Genomic DNA, 22,642 nt, shown 5'->3' with positions numbered 1-22,642 from the left:
AGGCTGCGGTCAGAGCAGACTGTCCACCAGGGATGCCTTAGGACACCAGCTTCACGAGGTGCTGAGCCCTGGGACAGGTCCCAGAGGCACAGCCCGAGGAAGGGTCCAGTCCCCTCCCCTGGGGAAAGGAAACACCTGAGTTTTCAAAACCCAGATCGAGGCAAGCCCTGCCCTGCAAGGAGAAACTCCCGGTGGGAAAGTGACTGGAGACGTGCCACCTTCCAAACGGTGGAAGTATTGCCTTCTTATCTTTCCAGAGAGAGTAAAAATGTGGCACTGCTGGAAAGGTGACAGAACTTCAGAAGCACACGGGGTCACCCACAGGAATTGTGACGTGTAACTGTTCTGGTTGTGCCATCGTGGCTTAAATAGCACAGATTCCCATCAAGGTAAAAATAAAGATCGAGGAAATGGGCCCCGGGCAAGTCTGGCGTGTAGTGGCCTCCTTAGAGCTCTGTTCCTCATCGCCTCTGGGGCAGGACCCCTGACCTAGTCCCTCCAAGGAATAGAGGGACTTGGACCTATGGACCCAGAGATCCTGTTTCCTCAGAAATGACACAAAACAGGGATGGAGGCAGTCATCTGCCTGCCAGCACCCATGACCAGTGGACACTGAGGGCCTGGGAAGTGGGGAAATCCATCCACATGTGAGCTGATCCATAGCAGCGCCCAGGAAGATCCCCTACTGCTGGGTCACTGAGCCCTGACTGCGCTGGATGGCGCCCTGCACAGAATCACACGGTGCCTTTCTGAAACGTGTGCTAGAGGAAAGCCTAGTGAGATAAAGACATAACTCCACTGGAGAGCCAACTACAAATGGACGGCTAATACAAATAAGATAGTCGAGAGCAGCAAACTCCACTGAATGTAGGATTTTTCTATTACTGGAATTTTTTAAAGTCAAGAATGATTGTTTAATCAGAAATTACATAAAACAAAGAATTTTATATGCATGCATGCGTGCTAAGTTGTTTCTGACGCTTTGTGACCCAATAGACCATTGCCTGCCAGGCTCCTCTGTCCATGGGATTCTCTAGGCAAGAATACTGAAGTGGGCTGCCATTCCCTTCTCCAGGGGATCTTCCCAACCCAGGGATAGAACCTGTGTCTCTTATCTGCCCTAATTGGCAGGCAGGTTCTTTAACACTAGTGCCACCTGGAAACCCGTAATATCATATATGTTTATGTTAAGAGTATATACCTATAGATAAATCTAGAATAGCACTTAAGGCTTCAAAAATATAAATCTCAGATTTAACAGTCATACCCAACAGGGTATACCTCTTAAGGAATCCATCTGAGTGGAGAAATGTTTATGCAAAAAAAAAAAGGTAACAATGTTATTTGTAATGGAAAAAAATCAAGCACATAAGCATTCAACAGTATGAGAGTGATGAAGAGAACATGTTTCCACACAGATTTTTTTTTCCAAGTCTGAAAAAAAAAAAAAATGCCATTAGTATTTGATAGGGATTGCACTGAATCTGTAGATTGCCTTGGGTGGTGTTGTCATTTTACCAATATTAATTCTTCTAATCAAGAACACATATCTTTCCATCTGTTTCTGTCAACTTTAATTTCTTTCATCAATATCTTCTAGTTTTCACAGTACAGGTCTTTTGCCTCCTTGAAAATGAAAGTGAAGTCGCTCAGTCATGTCCGACTCTTTGCGACCCCATGGACTGTACCTGTCAGGCTCCTCCATCCGTGGGATTTCCCAGGCAAGAATATTGCAGTGGGTTGCCATTTCCTTCTCCAGGGGATCTTCCCAACCCAGTGATCAAACCCGGGTCTCCTGCACTGCAGGCAGACCCTTTACCATCTGAGCCACCAGGGGGCTACTCCCAGGTATCTTACTCTCTTTGATGCAGTGATAAATGGGGTTGTTTCCCTAATTTCTCTTTCTGAGAGTTTGTTGTTAGTGTATAGAAGTGCAACACTGATCAGAATGGCCACCGTCAAAAAGTCCATAAGTAAGGCTTCCCTGACAGTCCAGTGGTTAAGAACCTGCCTACCAAGGCAAGGTACATGGGTTCAGTCCCTGACCCAGGAAGATCCCATGTGATGCAGAGCAACTAAGCCCATTCGCCACAACTACTGAGCCCTGCTCCGCAGCAACAGAAGCCACGACAGAGAGAAGCCCGAGCACCGTGACAAAGAGCAGCCTCACAATGAGAGAGAGCCACTGCAGACCCAGAGCTGCCAGATATAAATAAATAAGTCTTAAAAAAAAGTCCACAAGCGATAAATACTGGGGAGGGTGAGAAGAGAGAACCCTCCTACGCTGTTGATGGGAGTGTAAATTCATGCAGCCACTATGGAGAAAAGTATGGAGCTTCCTTAAAAAACCAAAAATAGAGCTATCATATGATCCTGCAATCCCACCCCCGGACGTATATCTGAAGAAAACTCTAAATCAAAAATATACAAGCAGCCTGATGTTCATAGGGCTCCCCCGGTGGCTCAGACGGTAAAGAATTCACCTGCAGTGCGGGAGGCTTGGGTTCGACCCCGGGGTCGGGAAGGTCCCCTGGAGAAGGGAATGGCAACCCACTCCAGTATTCTTGCCTGGAGAATCCCGTGGGAAGAGGAGCCTGGTGGGCTACAGTTCATGGGGTCACAAAGAGTCAGATGTGACTAAGCAACTATCACTTCACTTCACTTCACTTCTGATGTTCATGGCAGGCTTCCCAGGTGGCTCAGTGGTAAAGAATCCACCTGCCGATATAAAAGATGCAGATTCTTCCCGTGGGTCAGGAAGATATCCTGGAGAAGGAAGTGGCAACCCACTCCAGTACACTTGCCTGGGAAGTCCCTGGGACAGAGCAGCCTGGTGGGCTACAGTTCTTCGGGTCACAAAAGAGTCAGACACGACTTAGTGACTAAACAGCAAAACTGTTCATGGCAGCACAATTTACAGCAGCCAAGACATGGACGCAGCCGAAATGTTCATTGACAGAGAGATGGATCAGAAAGATGTGGTACAATGCAATGGAATACTACTGAGTCATAAAATGAAAAAAATAATGTGATTTGCAGTAACGTGGATGAACCTAAGGCGTTCCCTTGTGGAATGGTGGTTAGGAATTGGCGCTTTCATGCTGTGGCCCTTGTCAAGGAACTGGAATCCTGAGAGCTGTGCAACATAGCCAAAAAAAAAAAAAAATGGGTGGACCTAGAGATGACAATACTAAGTGAAGTAAACCACACAGAGAAAGGCAAATGTCATATGACTTTGCTCATATATGGAATCTTTACTTAAAAATGATGCAAATGAATTTACATATGAAATAGAAATAGATTCATCGATAGAGAAACTTCCAGGTACCAAAGGGGAAGGGGGGGATTAGGAGTTAGGGGTAATATATACACACTACTATACATAAAATAGATAAGCAGCTGTACCTATCAACTAACCCAGTTTCATCCCTTTTTATGACTGAGTGATATCCCATATCACTCAAAGGGCAGCTCAAAGGGAGGGATGTATGTATACATATGGCTGATGCACAATGTTACACAACAAAAAGCTAACACAACACAGTAGAGCAATTATATTCCAATTCAGACTTAACTAGACAAAAAGGACCTGCTGTATAGCACTGCAAGGAAATCAGACCAGTCGCTCCTAAAGGAGATCAACCCGGAATATTCATTGGAAGGACTGATGCTAAAGCTGAAGCTCCCATACTTTGGCCACCTGATCCGAGGAGACGACTCACTAGAAAAGACCCTGATGTTGGGAAAGATTGAAGTCAGGAGAAGGGGACGACAGAGGACAAGATGGTTGGATGGCATCACCAACTCAATGGACGTGAGTTTAAGCAAGCTCCAGGAGCTTGTGGTGGACAGGGAAGCCTGGCGTGCTGCAGTCTACAGGGCTGCAAAGAGTCAGACAAGACTGAACAACTGAACAACTGTATAGCATGTAAAACTATGCTCAGTATTTTGTAATAACCACTAAGGGGAAAGAATCTGAAAAACATGTATACACACATCGGTATAACTAAATAACCTTGTGCACACCCGAAACTACCACAATACTGTAAATCAGTATACTTCAGCTCTTTTTCTTAGGACTGGTTCTGAACACACCTTCTGTACAATGTCGAGAACCTCCATCCATAATTCTTCAGGCACTCTGTCTATCAGATCTAATCTCTTGAATCCATTTGTAACTTCCACTGTATGATTGTAAGGGATTTGATCCAGGTCATACCTGAATGGTCTAGTGGTTTTCCCTACTTTCTTCAATTTCAGTCTGAATTTGGCAATAAGGAGCTCATGATCTGAGCCACAGTCAGCTGCTGGTCGTGATTTTGCTGACTGTATAGAGTTTTTCCATCTTCTGCTACAAAGACTATAGTCAATCTGATTTCGGTGTTGACCATTTAATGATGTCCATGTGTAGTCTTCTCTTGTGTTTTTGGAAGAGGGTGTTTGCTATGACCAGTGCGTTCTCTTGGCAAAACTCTGTTAGCCTTTGCCCTGCTTCATTTTGTACACCAAGGCCAAAATTGCCTGTTACTCCGGGTGTCTCTTGACTTCCTACTTTTGCATTCCAGTCCCCTATAATGAAAAGGACATCTTTTTTTGGTGTTAGTTCTAGGTCTTGTAGGTCTTCATAGAACCGTTCTAGTAGGGTAAACCACTAGAACATTCAGGTATGATCTAAATCAAATCCCTTACAATTATACAGTAGCAGTGACAAATAGGTTCAAGGGACTAAATCTGTAGACAGAGTGCCTGAAGAACTACGGACAGAGGTTTGTAACATTGTACAGGAGGCAGTGATCAAGACCATCTCCAAGAAGAAGAAACGCAAGAAGGCAAAATGGTTGTCTGACGAGGTCTTACAAATAGCTGAGAAAAGAAGAGAAGCTAAAGGCAAAGGCAAGCTAAAGGCAAAAGGAGAAAAGGAAAGATATATCCATTTGAATGCAGAGTTACAAAGAATAGCAAGGAGCGATAAGAAAGCCTTCCTAAGTGATCAATGCAAAGAAATAGAGGAAAACAATTGAATGGGAAAGACTAGACATCTCTTCAAGAAAATTAAAGATACCAAGGGAACATTTCATGCAAAGATGGGCAAAAATAAAGGACAGAAATGGTATGGACCTAACAGGAGCAGAAGATATTAAAAGGTGGCAAGAATACACAGAAGAACTATACAAAAAAGATCTTCATGGCCCAGATAACAATGATGGTATGATCACTCACCTAGAGCCTAGATATCTTGAGTGCAAAGTCAAGTGGGCCTTAGGAAGCATCACTACAAACAAAGCTAGTGGAGGTGATTCCAACTGAGCTATTTCAAATCCTGAAAGATGATGCTGTGAAAGTGCTGCACTCAGTTCAGTTCAGTTCAGTCACTCAGTCATGTCCGACTCTTTGCGATCCCATGAACTGCAGCACGCCAGGCCTCCCTCTCCATCACCAACTCCCGGAGTTTACTCAAACTCATGTCCATCGAGTCAGTGATGCCATCCAGCCGTCTCATCCCCTGTCGTTGCCTTCTCCTCCTGCCCCCCAATCCCTCCCAGCATCAGGGTCTTTTCCAATGAGTCAACTCTTCGCATCAGGTGGCCAAAGTATTGGAGTTTCAGCTTCAGCATCAGTCCCTCCAATGAACACCCAGGACTGATCTCCTTTAGGATGGAATGGTTGGATCTCCTTGCATTCCAAGGGACTCTCAAGAGTCTTCTCCAACACCACAGTTCAAAAGCCTCAATTCTTCGGCGCTCAGCTTTCTTTATAATCCAACTCTCACATCCATACATGACCACTGGAAAAACCATAGCCTTGACTAGACGGACCTTTGTTGGCAAAATAATGTCTCTGCTTTTTAATATGCTGTCTAGGTTGGTCATAACTGTCCTTCCAAGGAGCAAGCCTCTTTTAATTTCATTGCTGCAATCACCATCTGCAGTGATTCTGGAGCCCAGAAGAATAAAGTCAGCCACGAGTTTCCACTCTTTTCCCCATCTATCTGCCATGAAGTGATGGGACCAAATGCCATGACCTTTGTTTTTTGAATGTTTTGAATTTTAAGCCAACTTTTTCACTCTCCTCTTTCACTTTCATCAAGAGGCTCTTCAGTTCCTCTTCACTTTCTGCCATAAGGGTGGTGTCATCTGCATATCTGAGGTTATTGATATTTCTCCCAGCAATCTTGATTTCAGCTTATGCTTCCTCCAGCCCAGCATTTCTCATGATGTACTCAGCATAGAACTTAAATAAACAGGGTGACAATATACAGCCTTGTTGTACTCCTTTCCCAATTTGGAACCAGTCCATTGTTCCATGTCCGGTTCTAACTGTTGCTTCATGACCTGCATACAGATTTCTCAAGAGGCATGTGAGGTGGTCTGGTATTCCCATCTCTGGAAGAATGTTCCACAGTTTGTTGTGACCCACACAGTCAAAGGCTTTGGCATAGTCAATAAAGCAGAAATAGATGTTTTTCTGGAACTCTCCTGCTTTTTCTAAGATACAACGAATGTTGGCAATTTGATCTCTGGTTCCTCTGCCTTTTCTAAATCCAGCTCGAACATCTGGAAGTTCTCAGTTCACGTACTGTTGAAGCCTGACTTGGAGAATTTTGAGCATTACATTGCTAGCATGTGAGATGAGTGCAATTGTGCAGTAGTTTGAACATTCTTTGGCATTGCCTTTTCCTTTGGGATTGGAATGAAAACTGACCTTTTCCAGTCCTGTGGCCACTGCTGGGTTTTCCATATTTGCTGGCATATTGAGTGTAGCACTTTCACAGCGTCATCTTTCAGGATTTGAAAGAGCTCAACTTGAATTCCATCACCTCCACCAGCTTTGTTTGTAGTAATGCTTCCTAAGGCCCACTTGACTTCTCATTCCAGGATGTCTGGCTCTAGGTGAGTGATCACACCATCATGATTATCTGGGTCATGAAGATCTTTTTTGTACAGTTCTTCTGTGTATTCTTGCCACCTCTTCTTAATATCTTCTGCTTCTGTTAGGTCCCTACCATTTCTGTCCTTTATTGAGCCCGTCTCAATGAGGTGAGGACACAATTTAAGGACACAATGAGATGAGGACACAATTTAAACAGTGACAGACTTTATTTTTGGGGGCTCCAACATCACTGCAGATGGTGATTGCAGCCATGAAATTAAAAGACTCTTGCTCCTTGGAAGAATACCTATGACAAACCTAGACAGCATATTCAAAGTCAGAGATATTACTTTGCTGACAAAGGTCCATCTAGCCAAAGCTATGGTTTCTCCAGTAGTCAAGTATGGATGTGAGAGTTGGACCATAAAGAAAGCTGAGCATCAAAGAATTGATGCTTTTGAACTGTGGTGTTGGAGAAGACTCTTGAGAGTTCCTTGGGCTGCAAGGAGATCCAACCAGTCCATCCTAAAGGAAATCAGTCCTCAATATTCATTAGAAGGACTGATGCTGAAGTTGAAGCTCCACTACTTTGGCCACCGAATGTGAAGACTGACTCATTTGAAAAGACCCTGATTCTGGGAAAGACTGAAGGCAGGAGGAGAAGGGGACATCAGAGGATGGAATGGTTGGATGTCATCACTGACTTGACAGACATGAGTTTGAGCAGGCTCTGGGGGTTGGTGATGGACATGGAAGCCTGGTGTGCTGCAGTCCCTGGGGTCAAAATGAGTCAGACATGACTGAGCAACTGAACTGAACTAATTGACTTAAATTAAAACACATACGCACACAACAATGAAGTGTCACTTCACATTCACTGCCACTAAATCGCTTCAGTCCTGTCCAAGTCTTTGTGACCTATGGACTGTAATCCACCAGGCTCCCCTGTCCATGGGATTCTCCAGGCAAGACTACTGGAGTGGGTTGCCAAGCCCTCCTCCAGGGAATCTTCCCGACCCGGGGGAAGGTTCTGAGTCTGAGTCTTTATGTCTCCTGCAATGGCAGGAGGTTCTTCACCACTATCAGCGCTTTGGAAAGCCCTCACATTTACTGGAACAGCTATGAACTTAAAAGATAGAAGGGCTTCTCCGGTGGTCCAGATACTAAGACTTCCATGCTTCCACGGCAGGGAGCACGGTTTACTCCCTAATCAGGGATCCCGAATGCCACATGGTGTGGCAAAAAAAAAGAAAAAGATTATTTCTTTAAGGTAACCAGAAGGCAAAAGCCTATAGCTGATGTACAAAAGGTAATGAAATAGGAATCTAAACATAACACTAAGGAAACTTGTCAAACTGTAACAGAACAGGGCAAGAGAAGGAGAAAGGGGCTTCTCTGGCGGTTCAGTGGATAGGAATCTGCACCGCCCCCCAAAGAAAGAATCCACCTGCTAATGCAGGGAACACAGGTTCAGTCTTGGGTCCTCAAAGATTCCACATCCGTGGAACAACTAAGCCCCTGCACCACCTCTGCTGCGGGCTGCACTCTCTAGGGCCGGTGAACCCCAGCCCCTGAGCCCGTGTGCTGCAGCTACTGAAGCTCGTGCCTGGAGCCCGAGCTCCACAAAAGAGAAACCACTGCAGTGAGAAGCCTGCCCACCGCAGCTAGAGGAAGCCTGGGCGCAGTCACAAACACCCAGCACAACCAAAAAAAGAAGTGAGTAAAGAAATAAGTTAAAAAGAAGTAAAATAAGTAAAAAAGAAAAGACCAAACGGAGAACTATAAAAGCAGCAAGTAAACAACTAACAAAATTTCAAAAGCTTATGAAGCTTACTATAAAATACTGTATTAATGCAAAGGTGAAATTTAGGTTCCTCCTGTTAAATGATATATTGGTTTTGGAAAGTAAATTGTGATCATTTATCGGAAACACAGTACACATTATTGAAATATATTGTGCTTTTAATGAAAAAAGAAAAGAAAATACATGAGTTGGTGAGGATGTATAAAAACTAGAATTCTCATATATTGCTGGTAGGAATGTGAAACTGTTCAACCACTGTGAAAAGCAATTTGTCAGGTCTTCAAAAAGCCAAACATGAAATTACCATATGACCCAGCAACTTTAGGTATGTGCATAAAAGAATTAAAAACAGGCACTTAGACAAGTATATGCACATGTAGTTTCACAGCAGCATTATTCAGAATAGCCAAAAGGAAAAACAGTCCATATGTCCATCAACAGACGGATAAAAAAAATCCTGATCTTATATATACACTAGCTCAGTCATCAAAGGAAGGAAATCCTGACACAGGTTACAACATGAATAGACCTTGAAAACGTTATGCTCAGTGAAATAAGCCAGACACAAAAGACAAATATAGCACTTAAATGAGGTCCCTCGAGTAGTCAGAGTCAGAGAGACAGAAAGGAGATTAGAGGTTACTAAGGGGTAGGAGAGGGGAGGGGAGTTATTGTTCAACAGGAACAGAGTTTATCTTGGTGATGAAAGTTTGTGCACAGATTGTGGCGATGGGTATACAGCATCACGAATGTATTTAATGCCACTGAAGTATCCCCTTGTTGTTGTTGTTGACTTGCTAAGTCAGGTCTTACTGCTGGTGACCCCATGGACTGCAGCACACGGTCTTCCCTGTCCTTCATTATCTCCCAGAGTTTGCTCAAACTCATGCCCATTGAGTCGGTGATGCCATCCAACCATCTCATCTTCTGCCACCCCTCTTACAAATGGTTAAAATTATAAATATTAACGCACCGTCCCCAAACTGTCATTATTCTGCAGCACGGGCCAGCTGTCGATGTTCTGAAGACACCGTGTGAGGTCCCACCAGTGAAGGTGACTGGGAGCACTCATCACATTATATCTTTGTAGTTTCCTCAAGAGGGACTAGGCATGTTAATTTCTCCAAGAAACAAGAAATGAATCAAAGACGGTCCAGGCCCAGGAACAGCCCTCAGGAGTGTGCCTACCGAGAACCAAGGCTGCACACGACGGTCCCGGCAGTAGAACACCAGCACCAGCCGAGGCCTGATGTCCCTCAACAGAAAGGCACAGTCCAGACAGGTCAGTTCTCTGCTAAGCCTCCTGAAGAGGAAAGCAACATCTAGATTCATGATCAACAACTGAGAAATCCCTTTAAGAATCAATAGGCTAACTGTTAACATCAACAACCAATATTTCATAAATAAACAAGTAACTAAGAAGAAATAGTTGAGAAAAAAAAATAAAATTATTTTTTATTTAGAAGCATTGAGTTCAAAGTGGGAGAAGAGGAGGGTGCTTCCCATGACACTGATTAAAATGTTGAAGGTAGAAGTCATTGTTGTTGTTCACTTGCTCAGTCGTGTCCGACTCTTTGCGACCCCATGAACTGCCGCACACCAGCCCTCCCTGTCCATCACCAACTCCCGGAGTTTACTCAAACTCATGTGCATTGAGTCCGGGATGCCATCCAACCATCTCATCCTCTGTCGTCCCCTTCACCTCCTAACTTCAGTCTTTCCCAGCATCAGGATCTTTTCAAATGAGTCAGCTCTTCGCAACAGGTGGCCAAAGTACTGGAGATTCAGGGATGGAACCTGGGTCTCCCGCACTGCAGGCAGTCTTCACCATCTGAGACACCAGGGAAGCCCCTGTAGAAGTCATACCACAAGCACTTGTTTTAAAATCTGTGACAAATAAGAACAAAGACAATTGACAAGAAGCTAAATTTCCTCCTTGCCAAATATTACAAAAAATTTCACCGATGATAAACAAATCCTGAACAATTAGACACACAATGGTGGTTGGCAGGGTTGGGGGAGCAGAACAGGTCCAGAGCGCCCTCCGGAGGTGGGTGTTTTGCATGGCATCCTCCAAAACCGCAGGTTTAGAGAGGCACTTCAGAAATAGTGTTCGAATTTAACCTCAACTGTATAAAATATTTTTTGACTTTAAAAAAAATTTAGTTTCCTTTTGACTGTGTGATAATTACTTTGCAATATTACGGTTTCTGCCATCCATCAACATGAATCAGCCATAGGTCTACACACACTTCCTCCCTCTTAAACCACTGTTCCACCTCCTCTCCCATCCACCCCTTAGGCTGTAACAGAGCGGCAGCGCGGGCTTCCTCGCATCACACTGCAAAGTCCCACTGGCTGTCTATTTCACATATGGTAGTGTATGTTTCAATACTACTCTCTCAAGGCATCCCACCCTCTCCCTTCCCCACTGTGACTGTAAGTCCGTTCCTCATATCTGCATTTCCTTTCCTGCCCTACAGATAGGATCATCAGTACCATCTTTCTAGATTTCATATATATGCATTACTATATGAAATTTGTTTGTGTCTTTCTCGCTTACTTCACTCCTCTGTAAGTAGTCCTAGAATGAGCAATGGTGTACATGTGTCTTTTTCAATTATGGCTTCCTGAGGATATATGCCCAGTAGTGGGATTGCTGGGTCATATGATAGTTTTTTCCCTAGTTTTTTAAAAATTAATTTATTTTAATTGGAAGCTAATTCAATTCAGCTCAGTTCAGTCGCTCAGTCGTGTCTGACTCTTTGCGACCCCATGAATCGCAGCACGCCAGGCCTCCCTCTCCATCACCAACTCCCGGAGTTTACTCAAACTCATGTCCATCGAGTCGGTGATGCCATCCAGCCATCTCATCCTCTGTCGTTGCCTTCTCCTCCTGCCCCCCAATCCCTCCCAGCATCAGGGTCTTTTCCAATGAGTCAACTCTTTGCATTAGGTGGCCAAAGTATTGGAGTTTCAGCTTCAGCATCAGTCCTTCCAATGAACACCCAGGGTTGATCTCCGTTAGGATGGAATGGTTGGATCTTCTTGCATTCCAAGGGACTCTCAAGAGTCTTCTCCAACACCACAGTTCAAAAGCCTCAATTCTTCAGCGCTCAGCTTTCTTCACAGTCGAACTCTCACATCCATAAATGACCACTGGAAAAATCATAGCCTTGACCAGATGGACCTTTGTTGGCAAAGTAATGTCTCTGCTTTTTAATATGCTCTCTAGGTTCGTCATAACTTTCCTTCCAAGGAGTAACCATCTTTTAATTTCATGGCTGCAATCACCATCTGCAGTGACTTTGGAGCCCAAAAGAATAGTCTGACACTGTTTCCCCATCTATTTCCCATGAAGTGATGGGACCAGATGCCATGATCTTAGTTTTCTGAATGTTGAGCTTTAAGCCAACTTTTTCACTCTCCTCTTTCACTTTCATCAAGAAGTTCTTTAGTTCTTCACTTTTCTGCTATAAGGGTGGTGTCATCTGCATATCTGAGGTTATTGATATTTTTCCTGGCAACCTTGATTCCAGCTTGTGCGTCTTCCAGCCCAGCATTTCTCATGATGTACTCTACATATAAGTTAAATAAGCAGGGTGTTTTCCTATTTGGAACCAGTCTGTTGTTCCATGTCCAGTTCTAACTCTTGCTTCCTGACCTGCATACAGGTTTCTCAAGAGGCAGGTCAGGTGGTCTGGTATTCCCATCTCTTTCTGAATTTTCCACAGTTTATTCTGATCCACACAGTCAGAGGCTTTGGCGTAGTCAATAAAGCAGAAATAGATGTTTTCTGGAACTCTCTTGCTTTTTTGATGATCCAGCGAATGTTGGCAACTTGATCTTCGGTTCCTCTGCCTTTTCTAAAACCAGCTTGAACATCTGGAAGTTCACGGTTCACATACTGCTGAAGCCTGGCTTAGAGAATTTTGAGCATTACTTTACTAGTGTGTGAGATGAGTACAATTGTGCGGTAGTTTGAGCATTCTTTGGCATTGCCTTTCTTTGGAATTGGAAGATAATTACTTTACAATATTGCAGTGGTTTTGCCATATATCAACATGAATCAGCCACGGCTGTACGTGTGTTCCCCATCTTGAAGCCCCTCCCACCTCCCTCCCCACACCATCCCTCTGGGTCATCCCAGAGCACCAGCTTTGGATGCCCCTGCTTCATGCATTGAATTTGCACTGGTCATCTATTTCACATATGGTAGTATACATGTTTCAATGCTATTCTCTCATGTTGTCCCACCCTCGCCTTCTCCCAGAGTCCAAAAGTCTGTTCTGTACATCTGTGTCTCTTCTGCTGTCTTGCATATAGGGTCATCATTACCATCTTTCTAAATTCCATATATGTGTGTTAATATACTGTATTGGTGTTTCTCTTCCTGACTTACTTCACTCTGTATAATAGGCTCCAGTTTCATCCACCTCATTAGAACGGATTCAAATGTTCTTTTTAATGGCTGAGTAATATTCTATGGTGTATATGTACCACAGCTTCCTTATCCATTCATCTGCTGATGGGCATCTAGGTTGCTTCCATATCCTGGCTATTATAAACAGTGCTTCGATGAACACTGCGGTACATTTGTCTCTTTCAATCCTGGTTTCCTCGGTGTGTATGCCCAGTAGTGGGATTGCTGGATCATATGGCAGTTCCATTTCCAGTTTCTTAAGGAATCTCCACACTGTTCTCCATAGTGGCTGTACTAGTTTGCATTCCCGTCAACAGTGTAAGAGGGTTCCCTTTTCTCCACACCATCTCCAGCATTTATTGTTTATAGACTTTTTAATAGCAGTCATTCTGACTGGCGTGAGATGGTACCTCATTGTGGTTTTGATTTGCATTTCTCTGATAATGAGTGATGTTGAGCATCTTTTCATGTGTTTGTCAGCCATCTGTATGTCTTCTTTGGAGAAATGTCTGTTTAGTTCTTTGGCCCATTTTTTGATTGGGTCATTTATTTTTCTGGTATTGAGCTGCATGAATTGTTTGTATATTTTGGAGATTAATTCTTTGTCAGTTGCTTCGCTGGCTATTATTTTCTCCCATTCTGAAGGCTGCCTTTTCGCCTTGCTTATAGTTTCCTTCGTTGTGAAAAACTTTTAATTAGATCCCATTTGTTTATTTATTTTTTTATTTCCATTACCTTTGGAGGTGGATCATAGAGGATTTTGCTATGATTTATGTCAGAGAGTGTTCTGCCTATGTTTTCCTATAAGAGTTTTATATCAACTCTATAAAATTTTAAGTAGTTATTTAAAACTACATTATATCCACTAATAATTCAAGGCTAGATTATATCTGATCATATTCATTAATAACTACATCTGTAATTCACTTGTGACACTCAACTGTGCCTAATGTCACTGGCTGGTATTGTTTGATAAATAGTGAAAATGGATTAATTAATCAAGAATGTGGATGAAGCTCAGCAGCCTAACAGTGACTTTAAAAACATGAGACTTAAAAAAAAAAAAAAAAAAATGGGACTTCCCTGGCAGTCCAGTCGTTAATACTCCCTGCTTCCACTGCAGACGGTGTGGGTTCGACCCCTGGTCAGAGAACTAAGATCCCACATGCTACCTTGTGTGGCCAAAAAAAAAACCAAGTTCCACGTGGGATGTAAAACGGTGCCAGTACTCTGGAAGAGCTTGGCAGTTTCTTTAAAAACAAACCATCAATAAAACAAAAAGAACAGAACACACTCTAACACCATACACAAAAATAAAATGGATTAAAAACTTAAATGTTGGGCCAGATATTATAAAAATTTTAGACGAAAACATAGGGAGAACACTCTCTGACATAAATCACATCAAGATCTTTTTTGATCTACCTCCTAGAATAATGAAAATAAAAACAAATGGGACCTAATTAAACATGAAAGCTTTTGCACACAAAGGAAACTATAAACAAAAAGAAAAGAAAACCCTCAGAATGGGAGAAAATATTTGCAAACAGACCAACCAGCAAGGGATTAATCTCCAAAATATACAACTAACTCATGGAGCTCAATATATATATATATATATATATAAAAACCAGTCCACAATCAAAAACCAGGCAGAGAATCTAAATAGACATTTCTCCAAAGAAGACATACAGATGGTTATAAAGCACTTGAAAAGATGCTCAGTATCACTAATTATTAGAAAAATGCAAAGCAAAACTACAATAAGGCATCGCCTTAGACTGGTGGAATGGCCATCATCAAAAAAATCTACAAACAACAAATGCTGGATCTTACACTGTTGGTGGGAATGCACACTAATATAGCCACTGTGGAGAACAGTACAGAGGTTCATTTAAAAACTGAAAATAGAACCACCATATGGACCAGAAATCCCACTCCTAGGCATATATCCAGAGAAACTCAAAATTTGGAAAGACACATGCACCCCAGTGTTCATTGCAGAACTATTCACAATAACCAGGACTTGGAAGCAACCTAAGTACCTATCAACAGAGGAATGGATAAAGAAGATGGGGTACATATATATCAATACAATGGAATATCACTTAGCTATTAAAAAAGAACAAAATAATGCCATTTGCAGCAACATGGGAAGACCTGGAGATTATCACACTGAGTGAAGTAAGTCAGACAGAGAAAGTCAAATATCATGAGATATTGCTTATATGTGGAATCTTTAAAAAGCTTACCTATGAACTTATCTACAAAACCAAAAGTTACTGTACATACGTAGAAAATAAGCTTTTGGTTACTGGGTAGGGAGTGAGGCGGGAGGAATAAACTGGAAGACTGGGATTGCCACGTGTGCACTGAGTCACTAAGTCATGTTTGACTCTGCGACCCCATGGCCTGTAGCCCCCCAAGCTCCTCTGTCCATGGGACTCTCCAGGCCAGAATACTAGAGTGGGTTGCCATGCCCTCCTCCAGGAGATCTTCCCAACCCAGGGATGGTACCTGAGTCTCCTATGTCTCCTGCACTGGCAGGTGGGTTCTTTCCCACCAGAGCCACCTGGGAAGCAATAAACAGTACTATATCATATAAAACAGGTGACACATAAGAACCCACTATATCATATAAGACAGGTGACAAATAAGAACCCACTATATCATATAAAACAGGTGACAAATAAGAACCCACTATATCATATAAAACAGGTGACAAATAAGAACCCACTATATCATATAAGACAGGTGACAAATAAGAACCCACTATATCATATAAGACAGGTGACAAATAAGAACCCACTATATCATATAAAACAGGTGACAAATAAGAACCCACTATATCATATAAAACAGGTGACAAATAAGAACCCACTATATCATATAAACAGGTGACAAATAAGAACCCACTATACATATAAACAGGTGACAAATAAGAACCCACTATACATATAAACAGGTGACAAATAAGAACCCACTATACACATAAACAGGTGACAAATAAGAACCCACTATACATATAAACAGGTGACAAGAACCCACTATACATATAAACAGGTGACAAATAAGAACCCACTATATCATATAAACAGGTGACAAATAAGAACCCATTATACATATACACAGGCGACAAATAAGAACCCACTATATCATATAAAGAAGTGACAAATAAGAACCCACTATACATATAAACAGGTGACAAATAAGAACCCACTATATCATATAAACAGGTGACAAATAAGAACCCACTATATCATATAAACAGGTGACAAATAAGAACCCACTATATCATATAAACAGGTGACAAATAAGAACCCACTATACATATAAACAGGTGACAAATAAGAACCCACTATACATATAAACAGGTGACAAATAAGAACCCACTATACACATAAACAGGTGACAAATAAGAACCCACTATACATATAAACAGGTGACAAGAACCCACTATACATATAAACAGGTGACAAATAAGAACCCACTATATCATATAAACAGGTGACAAATAAGAACCCATTATACATATACACAGGCGACAAATAAGAACCCACTATATCATATAAAGAAGTGACAAATAAGAACCCACTATACATATAAACAGGTGACAAATAAGAACCCACTATATCATATAAACAGGTGACAAATAAGAACCCATTATACATATAAACAGGTGACAAATAAGAACCCACTATATCATATAAAGAAGTGACAAATAAGAACCCACTATACATATAAACAGGTGACAAATAAGAACCCACTATATCATATAAACAGGTGACAAATAAGAACCCACTATACATATAAACAGGTGACAAATAAGAACCCACTATACACATAAACAGGCGACAAATAAGAACCCACTATATCATATAAACAGGTGACAAATAAGAACCCACTATATAGCACAGGGAACTCTGCTCCGCACTCTGCAGTGGCCCATATGGGAAAGGGTCTTGGAAAGAATGGATGCGTGCATTTGTATAGCAAGTTTACTCTGCTGTATGCCTGAAACTAACACATTGTAAATTATACCCCAATGAAATTTAAACAAATAAAAAAGACAACATACTGAATGGGAGAAAATATCTGCAAATAACATCACCAAGTGAATGAAAGTCGCTCAGTCGTGTCAGACTCTTTGTGACCCCCTGGCCTCTACAGTCCACGGAGTTCTCCAGGCCAGAATACTGGAGGGTAGCCTTTCCCTTCTCCAGGTTTCTTCCCAACCCAGGGATCGAACCCAGGTCTCCTGTATTGCAGGCAGATTCTTTACCACCTGAGCCATAAGGGAAGTCCATATAACCAATACGGAATTCATATCCAAAATATATAAACAGCTTGTACAATATCAAAAAAATTTTTAAATGGGTAGGAAAATATTGAATATCTATGCCGTACACCTGAAGCTACTATAATATTGTAAATCAACTATACTTCAATTTTTTAAAAAAAGAAAAGAAAAAATAAGGAAAAACATGCAAAAGACCTGAAGAAACATTTTTCAAAAAAGATACACAGATGGCCAGCAGAAACCTGAAAAGACACTCAACATCATACATCATCAGGGAAATGCAAATCAGATCCACAATATTACCTCATACCTGTCAGAATGATTTATCAAAAAGACAAGAAATAATAAGAGTTGGCAAGAATGTGGAGAAAAAGGAGCGCTTGTGCACCGTTGGCGGAATGTAAGCTGGTGCAGCCAGGATGGGAAGCAGTACCATTTCCTCAAGAAATTAAAAATAGAACATATGATGCAGAAATTACACTTGGGAGTATCTTTCTGAAGGAAACAAAATAATTTATTTAAAAAATTTTAAATTGAAGTATTATAGAAAAATTTAGTGTGTCTCTGTGCAGGCTACACTTGTGTCCTCTCATCTTTTTTGAGAGTTTAACGGTTTTCGTCAGCAGTCCCATTTCATCAGTCTCAAGAAACTGGCCTTTCTCAGCTTCTCAAGAATATTAAAAAAAAAAACCCTGCAGCTTTTTAAAACAGAAACCTCACAGCTACTCTTAGTTTTCTATCTCACTGATTTTGGATTTTTGTTTAGGTTGACAGTTTATTAAATACACTATATTTGTATTTTATTCTGTAACTTTTTAAATCATTAATCATTCACACATGGACTTAGTAAAAATGTACTTATATAGAAAAAACCATCTGCAAAACTAAAATAAAAATTAAAAAGCACATTTTGCCCATAAACTGCTCAAAATGTTAGAAATTATTTAAGGTGATCATGAAACATAAGATGGCTTGATTTCATTAAATCTGACAGCAGACCATGACTTCAGGAGTATTAATGTTGAAATGTGGATGCAAAAATGTCTATTAACTAAATTGCTTCATAGTGTTTGAGAAACAAGACAAAAGAAAGCACTATGATTCCTTGACAGACACTTCTGTAAATCCATCTTCTATACACTTTCTCTCCCACTCATGGAATTAGTTGTGCAAACTGATGAGGCAAAAAAAAAAAATCCCTTAAAAATTTTTTTAAAAACCTAGATCCTATTTACAAAACATGCAAAGGGAGAATTTTAAGTAGGTGTTATGGCAGAACTGGTTAAAGGCATAAATACAGTCAGAAGACAGAATATACTTTTACTTCTGCAAATATAAGTCGTTCTCCCCTCCTTTCTGAGAGAAATACATCTTCAAGGTGTGGGCTGTAAATCAACATACAATGCAGACAAAAACAAAGACGTTTACAAATTCTCCATATTCCCAGCTCTTGAGACAATACTTTTTGAGAGTTGAGGTCACCTTGAGTAGCAAAACCAGAGCCAGCTCTTAAGCAGCCAGAATACTACAGTAATTGGATCCATGACCATTTCTCTTTTAGCAGGCCTTTGTTCTCCTCTTCCAGAAGTTGATCTATTTAGTTTATCTGTCATCTTAATGAAGCTGTATCTACAAGACTTATATCATCCAAAGTTCCTCTAGTTGTTCTATCTGTATTTGAAATGCCACACCTGACCTTGTCAAGATGTGGATCAGAAGCGGCAGCAGCAGACCCACCACGCAGCACAGGTATGGAGTCAGTTCTGACCAGCTGTCAATTTCGGCCAACAGCATTTTCTTTCCTGGGCTTCCTGGGTGGTGCTAGTGGTAAAGAACCTGCCTGCCAATGCAGGAGACGTTTAAGAGATGTGGGTTCGATCCCTGGGTCAGAAAGATCTCTTGGGAGAAGGGCATGGCAACCCACTCCAGTCTTGCCTGGAGAATCGCATAGACGGAGGAGCCTGGTGGGCTGCAGTTCATAGGTTCACAAAGAGTCAGACACTACTGAAGTCACTTATCACGCACACATCACATTTTCTCTCATAAAGCAATCTTTTTTTAGCTTACCAACTGCACAGATTTCTGAGGGTTTGGAGGAGGTCTTTCTAAATTCAGAAAATATAGCTGTCTTTCACTTAGAGTAAGCACAGGAGGTGGTGTTTTTAGTGCCAGAGGCTTAAAGGGAGATGACTGTATAAGGTGATGGTTTGTTGGTCTTGACTGGAATGTCTTCCTGCCTCAGCAATTCTCTCTGGAACCTGTATAATCACAGCAGCATTTGAAACTCCTTGGAATCCTTGTTCTAGGTCAGCACTTGGTGGTGCTCACTTTCATTTTTCCCTCATTGACCAACACCTTCAACTAATTTCTGCCATCTCTGCAGCGGGAGAAGGGCAAACTGCCCCACTCACTGAATGTGCATCAACCACTGCTTGCATTTTGGCATTAACTGCTCCTGTGCTACATATTAAATCCTTTAATGTGCTTCAATATGCATGTGCTGGACTTCGAGCCACTTTCATCCCCCTGGGCCCGCTGGAGGGTCCCCGGCAAGGGCCACAGCCCTCTGGCTCCCTCGGCACCCCTGGCTGCTAGCTTTCAAAGAGAATTTGTTAATTTCTAAATATTTAACCATTTTTTAAAACATTTATACTGTTTGCTTAGAATTGTTTTGAATTGTGATCAAATCATGTGTCCTATTATATCTATTTATTCACCTTGTATGAACTTTTTTTTTAAATTGAAGTATAGTTGATTTACAATGTGCCAATCTCTGCTTTATAGCAAAGTGACTCAATTACACACATATATTCTTTTCTTTTTTTTTTCTTTACATTCCATTATGGTTTAACACAAGATATTGAATATGGCTCCGTGGGCTATCTAGAAGGACCTTGTGCTTATCCATCCTATAAATAATAGTTTATATCTACTAATTGTATTGGGCTTTTTTGTGGCCCAGTACATGATTGCTTTTGCATTCCACGCGTTTAAATACAGGCAAAGTTCTCTCTACACATAGCAGCTTCTTCATTCACGCACTGTTTTTTGTCTGCAGACTTATTTCCGGGATGGGAGGACTGAAGCCTGGGGAAGGGTTGTGGACCGAGCTCTGGTCCCTGGCCCAGCCTGCAGGACGCCTGCCGCTGCCATGGACTCCAAGGAGGAGAGGCTGGGGGCGGGGCCAGGTGGGGCGGTCAGTCCGGTTGCCAGGAGGCGCGACCCGGACACAATGGGGTCTGGGAGTTGCGCCCTGCAGCGGTGGGGATCCAGACACCCCACCTTGCCTTCCCAGCCAGGAGACACAGGAACAGGTCAGTGCATCCACTTTGGGCCCCCCTCGGGTAGCAGGTCCCCCCCTCCCTCCCCCTCGCCCCATTATCCTCCCCCAATGCTCCTAAAATATCTCAGTTCTCCGGAACCCCTGGGAATTCCACTCCCGCAGTGCTACGTCCAAAGTTGGTGCGCACACATACACCCCTGCTAAACTCATTTTGGGGCTGGGGGATGGGAGAAGGCCTCGAAGCTGTCCTTGCCCCGCGCCACTCTGGAGTCAGGAAAGCTGCCGTTTGTTTCTCCGCACCTGGGATAAGCGTTCCCCCGTCCCGGAGTCGGGCCCATCTGGAGGGAACCGGGAGTGCGTCCCCGGAGCCCGGGCGGAGGGGCCGGGGCCGCCACCTTTTGTCCGCAGGTGTTGACGGCCGCAAGCGCTCCCACCGCGCCATGGGCTCTGACGTCTGGGTCGGCCCGTGGCGGCCGCACCGGCCCCGCGGCCCCATCGGAGCCCTCTACAGCGGCCCGGGGCCCAAGTACAAGCTACCACCCAGCACCGGTACCAGCGGCGGGCCGGGGGCGGGGAGCCGGCGGGGGCTGCCCGGCAGGGGAGCGGGCGGCCCCTGGTGATGCTGGGGCGCCCGGCAGGCTACATCCTGCACGACCCTTCGCGGCCCCGCGCCCCGGCCTTCACCTTCGGCGCGCGCCTCCCGACGCAGCAGACGTCGTGCGGCCCCGGGCCAGGCCACCTGGTGCCCGCTCGCATGACCGTGCGCGGCCTCGACAGCGCCCCCGCGTACTCCATCTTCGGCCGCCCGCGGCACGCAGCGCCCTTCCTCACTCCCGGACCCGGTCAGGAACCTGCGGCCCTGGCCTCCCGAACGCCTAGCTGCCTCCCCTCGGGAACCGCCCCCCCCCAACCGAGTCCCCCTTGGGCACACTAACATTCCAAATTCAGCTCCCCCCCTCCCGCCCCGGACCTCAAAACAGCTCCAAGCCTCACTGGGCTTTGACAAATCGTGGCTCGGATTCCCCCTAATCCCTGGACTTCGGCGCGGGTCCCGACTAGGTCCCCAACCCAGTTCTGGCCCACGCCCTGGTCCTCCCCGCAGGCAGGTACTTCCCGGAGCGAGCCGGGAATGCAGCGTACCCCAGCGCGCCCCGGCACACCATCGCTCCCCGAAACTGGGGCCTCCGCCTGGAGTCGCAAACCCCAGGTGAGCCCAAGAAGGCCCACCCTGCACGGGCAGCGGCGAGGACAACGGCTAGTCCGCAAAGACCCACCCTCGCTGGCCCCCGCAGGCCCCGGGACCTACACTATACCCTCGCTCCTGGGCCCGCGCGTAGTTGGCAAAGTGTCGGCGCCGACTTACTCCATCTACGGCCGCAGCGCGGTGGGCAGCTTCTGCGAGGACCTCAGCAAGGTGGGGGGCGATGCCCGCACGGCGCGGCGAGGGGTCGGCGGTCCGCGGGCCTGGAAGCTGGACACAGCGCCTCTCCTGCCCCCACCCCACGCAGACCCCGGGGCCCTGCGCCTACCACGTGGTGAACCCTGGGGTCTACAAGCCCCGGGCCCCCCAGTTCTCGATGCTGGCGCGGACTTCGCTCTCCCAAGGCAACACCCAGAATCCCGGCCCTGCAGCCTACAACGTGGACCAGGTGGTCTGCAGTTCAGGGTCAAGGGTCGGAGGCGGGGTAAAGGGGCCCGGGTCGGGATAGAGAGTCAGAGTAGCGAGCTTGGGGGCCGGGAGCCCAAGGCCTGCTGACAGCACTAGGCCAGCGACGTCTCCTGGGTCCGCAGCACCGGAAGCCTCGCGGCTGGACCTTCGGGATCCGGCACTCGGACTACCTGGCCCCGATGATGACCAACGCGGACGATGACCCGCTGGGCGGGCGCTGCCCCGCAGATGTTTCTTAAAGCCTCTGGAACCAGCAGCGTGTCGGCCTCTCTGCGCTCGCGGCCGCTGGCGGG

General features: G+C 44.3%; 1 protein-coding gene and 1 long non-coding RNA gene across 5 annotated transcripts; one reads left to right on the top strand and one right to left on the bottom strand.

Annotated features, from left to right (window-relative positions):
- Window positions 1–10,112: 10,112 nt before the first annotated feature.
- LOC136175790 (uncharacterized) lies at window positions 10,113–22,177 on the bottom strand. The gene is made up of 2 exons (XR_010664457.1): window positions 22,044–22,177; window positions 10,113–10,525 (listed from the first exon to the last, which is right to left on the bottom strand). It is a non-coding gene; the product is annotated as an uncharacterized lncRNA (long non-coding RNA).
- Window positions 20,614–22,588, top strand: CIMAP1B (ciliary microtubule associated protein 1B). Of its 4 annotated transcripts, XM_065946003.1 has the most exons (5): window positions 21,121–21,229; window positions 21,783–21,887; window positions 21,973–22,094; window positions 22,189–22,329; window positions 22,472–22,588. In XM_065946003.1, the coding sequence occupies exons 1-5, from the start codon at window positions 21,121–21,123 to the stop codon at window positions 22,586–22,588; spliced, it is 594 nt and encodes a 197-aa protein (XP_065802075.1). The 4 variants fall into 4 exon arrangements, with proteins under 4 accessions (XP_065802068.1, XP_065802061.1, XP_065802065.1 ...); XM_065945996.1 differs by lacking the exons at window positions 21,121–21,229; window positions 22,472–22,588 and adding an exon at window positions 20,614–20,711 and having other exon boundaries at window positions 22,189–22,389; XM_065945989.1 differs by lacking the exons at window positions 21,121–21,229; window positions 22,472–22,588 and adding an exon at window positions 20,614–20,711 and having other exon boundaries at window positions 21,973–22,436.
- Window positions 22,589–22,642: the final 54 nt, after the last annotated feature.

This window comes from Muntiacus reevesi, chromosome 1 (genome assembly GCF_963930625.1).
Source record: "Muntiacus reevesi chromosome 1, mMunRee1.1, whole genome shotgun sequence".
Classification (NCBI taxonomy): domain Eukaryota; kingdom Metazoa; phylum Chordata; class Mammalia; order Artiodactyla; family Cervidae; genus Muntiacus; species Muntiacus reevesi.
This window is presented reverse-complemented; position numbering and strand designations above follow the sequence as displayed.

What these genes read in the sequence shown, in the direction of transcription:
- CIMAP1B (XM_065945989.1), top strand. Translation starts at nt 20,630, where the DNA reads ATGGGGTCTGGGAGTTGCGCCCTGCAGCGGTGGGGATCCAGACACCCC. An exon ending in GCCAGGAGACACAGGAACAG is followed by an intron (nt 20,712 to 21,782) that starts GTCAGTGCATCC and finishes TCCTCCCCGCAG; the next exon opens with GCAGGTACTTCCCGGAGCGA. An exon ending in CCTGGAGTCGCAAACCCCAG is followed by an intron (nt 21,888 to 21,972) that starts GTGAGCCCAAGA and finishes TGGCCCCCGCAG; the next exon opens with GCCCCGGGACCTACACTATA.